This window comes from Molossus molossus, unplaced genomic scaffold (assembly GCF_014108415.1).
Source record: "Molossus molossus isolate mMolMol1 unplaced genomic scaffold, mMolMol1.p scaffold_m16_p_9, whole genome shotgun sequence".
In the NCBI taxonomy this organism is placed as follows: Eukaryota; Metazoa; Chordata; class Mammalia; order Chiroptera; family Molossidae; genus Molossus; species Molossus molossus.
This window is the reverse complement of record NW_023425403.1, coordinates 16,339,856-16,352,450: the sequence shown is the minus strand read 5'-3', so window position 1 is coordinate 16,352,450 and position 12,595 is coordinate 16,339,856. Positions and strand designations below refer to the sequence as shown.

Sequence of the window (12,595 nt, the reverse complement as noted above, 5' to 3'; positions counted from 1 at the left end):
GATAATCAGAGCATATTTTGAATTAGGAGAGCTGTCTCCGCATGCAAAGCACATGCACTTTGGAACTGTGCTTCAGTTTCTTCGGGGCATGCTTCCCAACAAGTCTGCAAGTCTCTGGAGCTAAGAGTTTTGCCTGAATGGTTCCTTTTTTTTCCACCTTTACAATTCTGGTCATAATACTTTCACAAATTAAAAGTAGTTTTTCGTTTTGAAAATGTGCCAATATAAAGCAGCATTAGGCTGCAATCTCTCTGCACTCACAGCACGGAAGCTTCCATCCCCGCCTAGACTGACCAATAGGTAAAACGAGTACATTTAAAAACTTTAATCAATTTATATAACATGATTATATATATATATATTTTTCATTTTGAAATAATTTTAAACTTACAGAACAAAAATTATACAGAGTTCCCATAAGCCTTTCCCTTGGTTTCTCCTATGGTTAACAATATGCAATGATCAAAAACGAGAAATTAACATTGTTTGGTTCAGTATTACTAACTAACCCACAGACATTATTCAGACTTCACCAGTTTCGTTAATGTCCCTTCCCTGTGTCGGGACCCATCCCAGGGATCCTTCCGCGCTGCAGTAGTTGTCACGTCTCCTTAGTCTTCTCCGGGTTGACAGTGCCTCGGACTTCCCTGGGCTTTCAGGAACGACCCCTGAAGAGTTCTGGTCGTTATTTTGTGGAACGGTACTAAACTTGGGGGAGTGGAATGTTTTCTCATGATTAGACTGAGGTTTACTTTCTTTGCCAAGAATACCACGGAAGTGATGTGCTCTCATCAGTGGATCATCAGGGACAACGTGATGCTGATGTGTCCTGTTCCTGGTATGGTTCACACTGATTACTCGGATGAGGTGTTCTTCACCCAAACAAGGACCTTGAACAGAAAATAATGTTGGCTAACATGTAATCTCATGTAATTCTGTTTATATGAAATGGAACTGAAGAACTTGAACCCAGTGTAAACATAAATTCCTGTGTTTAATTGCAGAATCTGTTAGCCGAGAAGGTAGAACAGCTGATGGAATGGAGTTCCAGGCGCTCAATCTTCCGAATGAATGGCGACAAATTCCGCAAATTCATAAAGGCACCACCTCGAAACTATTCTATGATTGTTATGTTCACGGCTCTTCAGCCTCAGCGACAATGCTCTGTGTGCAGGTAATTAATGCATTTCAAAATTTTAAAAAACTATTCCATGCTTATATATTTATTATATGTAAGATAAGTGTCCATAATAGAATTAAACAATTGTTCAGTGTTGTACCCAATGTAACTATGAGCATTTAAAAGTAAGTTAAAAATCATTGTATTCTAGGAAATGGTATGGGTAGGACAATATTCTTTTAACTTTTAAACCATTTATTGACCATTTCCACATATAATCATGAAAAATATTTGTTATTTCTATGTCTTATATAAAGGTAAGAATGTGATAGAATTTGGTTTTAATATTGCTTTGTAGGTCACCTAATTATATCTTGTAATTAGAACTTGCTTCCTACCAAAGAGAAGTAAACAATTGGAAATGCATGAAATGTTTTTCAGTAGGAACATTCTAAGGCAGATTTTGGAGAAGTACAAATATAATACATATGTAACAAATGCTGTTTTTTATTTTACTTAAAAATTTTTTTCTTTATTGATTTAGAGAGAGAGGAAGTGAGAGGGAGAGAGAGAAATAGCAATGAGAGAGGACATTGATTGGATGCCTCCTGCATACCCCCCATTGGGGATCAGGCCCACAACCTGGGCATGTGCCCTGACCGGGAGTTGAACCAGTGACCTTTTGGTACATGGGTTGATGCTCAACCACTGAGCCACACCAGCTGGACTAACAAAATGCTGCTTTTTAATTAAAATTTTTATTTTGAGATAATTGTAGGTTCACATGCAATTGTAAGAAATAATAGAAATAAATCATATACTTTTTATCTGTCCTACAGTAGTAACGTCTTGCAGAATTATAGTACAATATCACAAGCAGGGTGTTGGTATTAATACAGTCAAAATACAGAGCAGTTCCATCCCTATAAGAATCTCTCCTGTTGCCCCTTATTGCCACCCCCACACATCCAGTCTAGTCTCCACCTCCAGAATTTGTTCTCCAGTTCTGTATTTTGTGAAGACTGTTATGTAAATGAATTATGCAGTGTATGACCTTTTCGGTTTGGTTTTTATTATTATAATTCCCTCAAAATCCATCCAAGTTGTTGCATTTATCAATAGTTTATTTTTATTGTTGAGTAATATTTTATGATACAGTGTACCACAGTTTGTGTAACCATCCATCTGTTAAAGGACATCAGCATTGTTTCTAGCTTTTGGCTATTACATATACAGCTGCTATGGAAATTCTTGTACAGGTTCTTGTGTGAACTTAAGTTTTTACTTCTCTGGGATGAACACCGGCCGGTGTAGTACTTGGGTTGTATAGTGGTTACATGGTCAGCTGTACAAGAAACTGTCAAAATGTTTTCCAGAGTGGATGTGTCATCTGCGTATCCACCAGCAGTGTATAAGTGAGGTAGTTTTTCCATCTCCTCACCAGCATGTAGTGTCACTATTTTACTTTTTAAAAATTTTTATTGATTTTAGAGAGAGAGGAAAGGAGAGGGAGAGAGAGATAGAAACATTGATGAAAGAGAACATCAATTGGCCACCTCCTGCATGCTCCCTATAGGGGCTCAGGCCCACAACCTGGGCATGTGCCCTGACCAGGAATCGAACCGGTGATCCGACACTCAACCACTGAGCCACACCGGCCAGGTTTATTTTAGCCATTCTGATAGGGATGGAATACTATCTAACTGTGGTTTTATTTTGCATTTCTCCAATGGCTGATGATATTGGACATCTTTTTAAGTACTTATTTCTCTTGTTGAACATTGTTTCACATGCTTATTTGTCATCCATATGTCTTCTTCAGTGAAATATCTGTTCATGCCTTTTGCCCAATTCTAATTGGAATGTTCAGAGTATTTTTTACATATTGCAGATTCCAGCTCTTTGTCAGGTATGTGGTTTTCGGATATTTTCTTCTAGTCCATGGCTTTCTTTTCATGCTCATAACGGGGTCTTTGCAGATTTTAATTCTGATGAGGTCTATTTTCATCACTTTTTCCTTTTACAGTTTTTCCTTTTCTTGTCAAATTGAAGAACTCTTTGTTTAGCCCTAGATTGCCCCAGTTTTTTTCTAGAAGTTTTGTTTTACATTTTGATCCAAACTTTGGGAAAAAGTATTCAGTCTTTCCTCATTACGTATGATATAGCAGTAGGATTTTTATAGATGTCCTTTATCAAATTGGGGAAGTTTTTTATTCAGAGTTTGCTAAGAGTTTTTATCCTGAGTGAGTATTGGGTTTTGTCATGTTTTTGTGAATTGGTTGGTATGAATTGATGTGAATTTTTATGATTTTGCTGCTTTAGCTTGTTGATATGGTGGCTATACTGCCTGGTTTTCAATTGTTGGACCAGTCTTTCAATTTGGAATAAATCCTGTTTAATTGTGGTATATTATTCTTTTTGTGCATTGCTGGATTATATTTGCTAATTTTATTTTTTTAGTTTTTGTTTTCTTTTTTATTTTATTTTTTAATCTTCACCTGAGGATATTTTCTTTTCCATTTATCTTCAGATAGGGTGGGGAGGAGGGAGAGAGAAAGAGAAAGAGGGAGAGAGAGAAAGAAACATTGGTGTGAGAGAGACACATCGACTGGCTGCCTCCCGCAGGACCCTGACTAGGGCTGGGGACCAAACTGCAACCAAGGTACGTCCCCTTGACCGAATCGAACCCGAGACTCAATGGTCTGCCAGCTGATGCTCTACTGCTGAGTCAAACCGGCCAGGCCAATATTTGCTAAGATTTTGTTGAAAATTTTTGTGTCTAAGTTTATGATAGATATTGATCTGTATCATTTTTATATCATTCGATGCTGTTTTGCCTAGTTTTGATAGCACGGTAATAATTGGCTTCATAAAGTGAGTTGGAAAATGTTGCCTCCTTATTTATTTTTCTGGTAGAGATTGTGAAAAATTACATATCTTTAGAAGACTGTGTTACTACTTCTTTAAATGTTTGATAGAATTCTCCAGTCAAACCATTTGGGCCTGGAGATTTTTTTTCAGGTAACTTGACATCTCATGTTCCATTTCCTCAGTGGTTAAGGACACCTCAGGGTGTCTGTTTCTTCTTGGTGGAGCACTGACCACTCTTTCCCAGGAACAATTGCTCTTTGTGTGGTGGCTCCACACCCAGACTCTGCACATTGTATACTCATCTGTGGACCGGTTTAGATTTCTGAATCACCTAGAGCTCTAGTGGAAAAGGAAGTTATTGGTGACATAGGTCAACGAAAATAAAACAGTTTTGTTCATATGGACTTGCAGAAAGGGAATTACAGTGTTCCCAAATTTTCAAGAAGGGTCATATCACAACCTAATAATGAGTGTTTATTGAAGCATGGGTAAATGTGGATAGAGAAGACGGTGAACAAAAGTATTTTGAAAAACAGCACTTCAGATGATTCCAGTTTCCCCTCCTATCACATTTGAGGACCAGTATTCCAGGGAGCATTAATACTGGTGCTAGAGCTGGGCCAGCACATATGGGTAGGGAAGGGATATACCTTAAGGGATGCCGTGATGCCCTACGTAGGCAAAAATACCACCTGAATTGACATTTTGGGGTAAGAGTTCAGTTTTCTCTAAAAATACAAAATGTCTTCTAACATGCTATAATACTATCTATATTTTTGGGAAATCATTTGCTTGCTCCTAAAAATTGAAGTCATTGATTACCTATATTCACCACTCTGTGAAAAAAAATACATTTATTTGATCATTGTATTTCTGGTAGGTGTAGTCTAGAAGTACTTTATTATCCAAGTATTTATTTCACAGTTACACATAATTGTTTGTATTCTGATAATATTAACTATAACATAGTGTTAAATGATACATCCTCTGGGTAACATTTTATTTAATGCATTATGTTGTTAAATTAATTGTTAAATATGGACCATTAATTTAAAAAAAAATGATCTTAGAAGAAGGGAGGAAGAAGGAAACAGAAACGTCGATGTGAGAGAGAAATATTGATTGGTTGCCTCCCACATGCGCCCTGACTGGGGATCGAACCAGCAATCTGGATAGTGCCCTAATCGGGAATCAAACCCACCACCTTTTGGCGTATGGAATGACTCTCCAACGAACTGAACCATACTGGCCAGGGCTGGACCCTTAATTTTTAAATGACACAGCTCAAAATAACCTGTTCTTTGTTTGCTTATTATAGCCTATTTTGTAATACAATTTTACATTTCAGAATAGTTTTAGATTTATGAGACAAAATGATCTGAAGTTATTAGAAAAAGTTAAAATGATTTGTGGATCAGGGCGGGGGTGGTTTGTTAGAAAGAGAGAAAGAACAGAACTTTAGAAACAAAAAATGTAGAGCGAATGTATGGTTCCCAAACACAGACATTGTGATTTAATTGTTTTGGGAAGGCCCCAAGGTTGTGGCATTTACAAACACACGATCTATGTAACCTTAGTGTGCAACCAGGATAGATAAAGGGAAGAAACAAGCAGGTTCATGATCACAGTTTTTATTTATTTTCCCCGAGGAGCAATGGGAATGGGAAGACTAATTGGATACCATATAGTATTGAGGATCCCTTTTGAAACCAGAACACCCAACTTAGTGAGGAATCTGTAAAATTAAACCGTTTTCTGTCCCAATGCTCAGCAATTTAGGAGCAAGAACACCATCCTTAGGGGTCAACATGTTTGGTTTACGAAGTAAAGTGGACCAGGCAAATGCTTTAAGAGTACTAGTGTGTATATTTGAAATGTGTAACTATGGGTTCAAGTTGGATGGGGGTCAAAGGAAACAGCTGATAAACTAGGTATGATAGTATTAAGCTATATTTTCACAAGAATGAAGAACAGATTTTGTGTAAAGATAGGATGGGGTTGAAAATTAGGAAGTTGCCATTAAACGGTTTACTTAATAAATAATTTACTGAAGTATAATATAGATGGTTGTTGATGTAGAGAAACTTGAGGAACTATAAGTCTGTGTTAATGTCTAGATTAAATCTGAAATCTAGTGACACATACAATAGTGGGCAGAGTGGATCAAAGAGATCTCAACTAAGAAAAGGTAGAGTATTGAGAAAAATTATTCAAATTATATTCTTGTATTCTAAATTTAGCCTCAAAGGGTGTCGTAGAGTCACTGAGAGAGACTCCCTATCATAAGCAGCCATCTTTTTTTATTTTTGTAACATGAATTACATTCTGGGCCCTTGTATATCAATGTAATTTTGAGCCATTTTTTTTTATAAGACTGCTATACTTTTTATAATTCTGTAGCATCTTTGTAAAGTTTATAGTTGTGATTTTTAAATTTTAGTGTTTCCATTTGTGAGCCTTTCTGCTTTTTTTTTTTTTTTTTTAAAAGAGTTAACTCACACTCCAATTGCTCTTAGGCTGATGAACGAGCTATTGGCTTCCTTGTGAACCCTCTTAGCAAATCATCCTGTTCTTCCTTCACACAGTCAGTTTATTCACAAATTTCAGAATTCAATTCTCACCTTCTTCAGTGCTAACATCAAACTCCCAGGCCAAATAAAGTTGTTAATTAAGACTACTCAATACAATTCTCACCTCCCTCCCATAAGTGTTAACTCCAACTTCCTTTATCAAATCGTACTAAAGGAAGTATTACCCATAATTGCTAAATCTTTTAGATGTATTCTACCACAAAGTTACTTATCTCTTTCAGAAGTCACACAAATTCTAAGAACAAAATATCCTCTTCTAAGATTATTACTGTGGATCTATAAGTGTAAGGAAAAAAAGTCCAGGTGAAGGAAATTAAAAAGTACATGTAGAATCAAGCAAGATATGTGTATAACCAAAGTTTTGGTGAAGCCTTGGAGATTAATATTATTTTATACTCAAAATAAATTAAAAGATTAGTAATTATAATTACCAATTACTAGTAATTAGTAATTTTAAAAGGGAAGGTGAATAAATTGTTACATTGACATATTAGATATTAACTGGCTAACATCCATCCTGTCTAAAAAAATATTTTTTACTATGTGTAAACTATTAGGAGTTCTATGTTGTCACATACATTAATATATGACATATACATGTCATTATATATATGTGTATGTATATATATGTGCGTGCGTATGTGTGTGTGTGTGTGCGCGCGCGCGCGCACACACACACACATTCCTGTCATTCTCAATATTATAAAGGTTAGGTCTGAAAAAATTTATTTTATAGATGAGAACATCAAAGCTGAGAGATTATATGATTTATCCAAAGTCCCACAGCTAATACCCGTCAGTGCTGGGATTTGTGCCTCCAGAGCTAATAGAGTTTAATGCTTTTTTAAAGTGTACACATTCATCATTGCCTTTACCCTGTGAACTGTAATTTGCATTTTGCTTTTGCATTTCCAATTAAGATTATTAATCTTTTAGGGCTGGGATCCATCAGCCCGCATTTATTAAACTCATTAGATCATGAAAAGGTTTTATTCAGAGTAACATCTCATAACAGGGACTGGCGAGCTGGAGATAGCTGGCCAACACCACGTGGAAAAGAGCTCATCAGCCTTTTGTTTCCTTAAGTGAGGTCAAATCTCTTATGAGATTAGATTTTAAAGTGAGCACAGAAGGTGAAAATCATGTATAGATAAAATTACCCTTGTACATCACTTAATGCTCTTGTAAGTGCTTAGTAAATGGTTTTGGGTCTACAGCCCTTATCATTTCCTCTATTCCTTAGATAATATTTCTCTATGGCCTTAATTATTGTCACCCTAATATGCCTGGCTACATGAACAAAAGATTCCACTTCTTTATCAAAGATGGGCAAACTCGCGTGGCATTCACACATCCTTTGCCTGGTTTGGCTAATATGTGAGAACTGTTTCAAGCTTGATTAAATCCAGGACCAGTTTAATATAAAGGATGTTACAGGGTATGGTTGAGCTCAATCTAGTTTATTACTTTTTAAGTTGAAGGCATATGAAATACCACTGCTCAGTACTTCCGTATGCATCTTTTAAGAAAAGGAAATTCTTACATAACCAGAATATCATTATCACTTTTAAGCAAATTGACATTAATTCAATATAGTCTTATAGTGCTGTCCATATTTAAATTTTAAATTTGTCTCCAAAATGTTTTTTATAGCCTTTTCCTCCTATTTGGGATCTTGTCAAAGTTCATACATTGCATTGAATGTTATGCTTCTTTGGTTTCTTTTAATCTGTAAAATCCCTACACTTTGGCTAGTTGCCTTGTTCAGTGTCGCATGCTCTGGATCTATTGTTTGTTTCCTCATGTTTAAATTCAGTTATTCCTTCCTGCAGGAGTAGGTTGCAATTATTTGTGTACTTCCTATTGCATCATATCAGGAGGCACATAGTGTTAGATTCTTCGAATACTAGTGATGAAATCGATCGCCTGATTAGGGTGATGATCATTGCATCTTGGTATTGTTTAAAAATGCCTTTTTTTCCCTTTTGATTAGTAATTGGGAGGTAAATGGGTTAGGAGGGGGCATGATTTGAGATGTGACTGTCTTGTTCCTCAGTACTATTTTACCCAGTGATTGTAGCATCCATTGATAATCTTTGTCTGAATTTGATATTGGTGACTATGAAGTGATGATTTTTTAAAAATTCTGTCATTCTTTCTACATTAATTTCTTGAGATACTAAAAAGAGAAAAATGAGGTAGAAAAAGCTTTCCTTTGTAGATATAGTATCTCAACTCAAAGATTCTTGTTCTATTCACTAATCCGTTTTTATGATTCTTCTTCCTCATTGTTCAAGAGCCCTAAATTTGACCTATAATGACAACCTCCCTCGTCTTTGCTTTCTGGCTTAGCCAGCTATTCTAAGCCTGTTTTATAGTTTATCTGCAATAGTGACATCTTAGTTGGAAAAGGTTTTGACAGTGGTAGGTGCCAACAGTAGCCCTGAGAGGAGGTCATAGGCTAAGGTAGTCATTTTGCTAAAAATGGATGGGGACAATCCCTGACTAATGTGGCCTCCTCTGCAAAGTAAACAGGCCAAGTTTTGGTAAGAGTCTCAAGTCCAGTTTGCACTGTAGCTTCTGTTGAAATTGTCCTCAGTTCACGATGCTGACTGAGTGCCTTGTGATGTCTGTTACGGTAATGGAGTCAGGTAGCGGTGATGGTGATCAGGGCAGTGCAGGCTCCATCAGCAGCTTGCTTCCACTTGATCTCATCAGATGATGGGTCTTTACTGTTTGCATCTACATTACTGATCCATTATTGACCATTTGGCAGGCATGATTTATTTCACAAAAGAGCCATGTCCTCAAAGAGGGCTGTCTTTAACCTGCTAGGCTATATGTCTTCTGAGTTGCAGACCATATGGTTAGGCCATCAGCAAAAGTCAATAAACATGGAGGAAAATGTTTATCAGAGGGAATCTTGCTCAGAACTATGAGGACTGCCTTGAGTTCTGCCCACTGAGCAGAGCATTCCATCTGCTTTGGATTTATTGCATAGCTGTTTCCGAGGCTGAACAGCCGTAGCAGCACATCAGACCCCAGCAGACTTCGGCTTAGTAGAATCATCAGTAAACCTGGCCTACACATGTAGGATAACCTCTGTGAATTGAGGGCCGCATTGAGCCATTGGCTTTGGTTCAGGTACTGACTGGGATAAGGTTCTCTCTCAAAAGGTTACTGTCTCTTTCTTATGTCAGACTGATAGGCTGCCATGGCCAGGTCAGCTGCACTCCTGCCTACACCGTTTCCATTTAACTAGAGCCTTCTCATTGGATGCCATTGGGTCCAAGTCGACCAACCCCACAATAAGGCTGTTAGGCAGTTACTTGTACTTGGCCATATCAGATGGGTGGCATGGTCAAAACTCAAAACCATTCTAATCAGCAGTGTTACTAGTCACAAAGACTTGTAGTTTGAATGGGTCATTAGGCTTCTGTGGCCCCAATGGTAGCTAATAAGCCACGGCCTCCTGGACATATCCAATGCAACCTGTTAGATTGATCCCTACCCAGAAGACTCTGATTTGTGAGTTAATCTAATAAATTACTAAGAAGAGTGCTCAAATAGGGGATACACTTACTTCAGTATCTGAAGAGCCCACTAAAGTTTTGGGCTTTCACTTAGGTGATGGAGGCTGAAGAGCCAGTAGTTTTTCTTTGACTGGACATTGAGCATTCTGAGTGTGCTCACGTAGCCCCGACAGATTTTATTTGGTGCTCTCAAGAAATTGATGCCAACTTCATTTTCTTACTTTGCATGTGATTTGTCTTTTTGCCTAGAGGGCCAAAGTGTATTTTTTCATTGAAGCCTAATAATTTTACTGTGCTGTGTCTCAGAATTGACTATTTTGGCTCATCTTGTCCAGGTACACTGTGGGCCATTTTGATACGTAGACACTGGATTTGTTTTCATTTCCAGGAAATGTTATTGGCGTATAGTTTAAAATACTTCTGTTTCGTTTGGTCTTTCTCTTTCGGGGACTTCAGTTCTTCATGTGTTTAATCTTTTTTGTCTATCTTTCATATCTATCACACCTTTTTCCTTCTTTTAACTTTATTTTCTTACCTGTTTTTCTTTTCTTAGTGTGCTTTATTACATTTTCAGTCAGCTCTATCCTTAGAGCACTTTGTAATGCAGTGTCCATTTCTGCAGGGGTTATTTGCTTTGCTTCTGTTTTTGTTTTTTACCTTCTGTTGGTTTCCGGAGTCTGGTCAACTTTCGTATAACATCTTCCTGTATTTTATTCACTTCTATTGTGAATTTTTGAATTTTTTACTTGAGACTTTTTTATGTCTTCAAGGATTATTTACTTATACTTAATTCAAGTTGGAATATTGTGTTTTATTTCACTCCTTTATATGGTTGTTTTTAGGAAACTTTTTCATCAAGTCAAGAATTTTGATTCTTTTGATTTTCTTCTTGTAGTAGCTTTGTATGAATACTGCTGGTTATTTGCTCTTTAATTTTTTTTTTTTTCATTCCTAAACCAGAAATAGTAGTTTATATGTGGAGGTGATGGTTAGAGTTTTAAATAGCATAGTAGTTTTTAAAGTCAAGTATCCTTTTCTGTTTATAAAGTGGAATAGGTTGAACACAACAGGTCCCTCCCTCCCTTCCTTCCTTCTGGTAGTATCTTTTGATTCTGAGAAGTTTTGTGTTTCCATAGGTCCTGTACTTTCCATGACTTGCTTCTCCCCTTCCATTGTACCCAGGCCTCCAAGGCCTGTCTTGCTGCCTCTCCTGTTCTCTCTCTCTCCCCACAAAGTGCTGGGTTAAGATTGCTCTGTTTGTTCCTGTGTACTTCAAAGCCCCTTCATTTCTATCTGCCAGTAGCCAGTGTTCTTATCCACCAAGTCTCAAACCTCTTCTCAACATTTCCCAATTCAGGTGAGATCTTTTCTTTCTGAGGTGTTTTTTTTCCCCTCTTGCATTCCACCTCTGCTAGGATTTCTCTTCTCCTCTTTTCTTTTCCACAGTCTCCACCTTACTTCCTTTTCTTGCATGGGTTTCTGAGGTTACAGATGATAATTTTTCCACTTTTGTCTACCTCTACCTTCTGTAGTATTCGTTTTATCCTAGTTATGCTATAGGCATGGAATAGTTCTGTTTGCTCTTCTTGGAGAACTGCATAGTTTTTAGAAACTATTAGATGGTGGTCATTATCTTACAAAAACCCAATAACTTTTCCAGTATAGTTTTAATCTTAGTAGGGAAATGTGGAGTCTGACCATAAGTTAGAAAGTTCTTTGAAGGAAAAACTATTATACTAATATGATGATGATAATGATGATGTGTTGATGCTAGGTCACATTAGGACAGGGCTTTGCAATGTCTATGTACTTGCTAGGATTCCATTCAATGAAATGAAAGAGAATGCTACATATTGAAGAAAAACAGTTGCTTATTACACAGTTATAGAAGTAAATAGGCTATAAAATGCATTGTATTTTTCTAAACCTGCATTATTTATAAAGATTACAACTGCAACAATATAATTACTTCAGAATGTGGAGTCTTGATAATCTATTCTCAAGCATTCAAACTAAAGATGAAAGTTTCTACATTTTATCTCAAAGCTAAGAATATTACTCATATATATATAAGTTCATGTCCACAAATTATAATAACATTCATGTTATTTCAAAGCATTTGTCCTTGATTTTCCTGATTTTACAATACAGGATAGGGCAAAGTAGTTTCATAGTTGTTCGCATGGAAAATCATACAATAATAAATAATAATGTAAGAATAAACTCTGTGTTCCTTGTACTCACAACTGTAAACCAACTTTTTTCCCACCCTATAAATTAGTCATTTAAGATAGTAAGTTTTAGTGTTTGTCATGGCCCCAGATTTTAGTCCCTAAATAATTTCTCTTTAGATGCACAGGAGGCTTGGTCTCTGAGGAATGGATTCATGCAGTCCAGTACTCTGTCAAGTAAGACAGCTTCAGATTCATTCCTTCTTCGTCTTTGACGACAGTAAAGCTCAATGAGAACCGACTTGCTTC

General features: G+C 36.8%; 1 protein-coding gene across 2 annotated transcripts in view; it reads left to right on the top strand.

The window, feature by feature from the left end:
• TUSC3 (tumor suppressor candidate 3) overlaps nt 1-12,595 on the top strand; it is a 132,192-nt gene that overhangs the window by 40,727 nt on the left and 78,870 nt on the right. For both annotated transcript variants that reach the window (XM_036250007.1, XM_036250008.1), the window contains exon 2: nt 1,005-1,174. In XM_036250007.1, the coding sequence (XP_036105900.1) occupies nt 1,005-1,174 (170 nt within the window). The remainder of the gene's footprint in view (nt 1-1,004; nt 1,175-12,595) is intronic.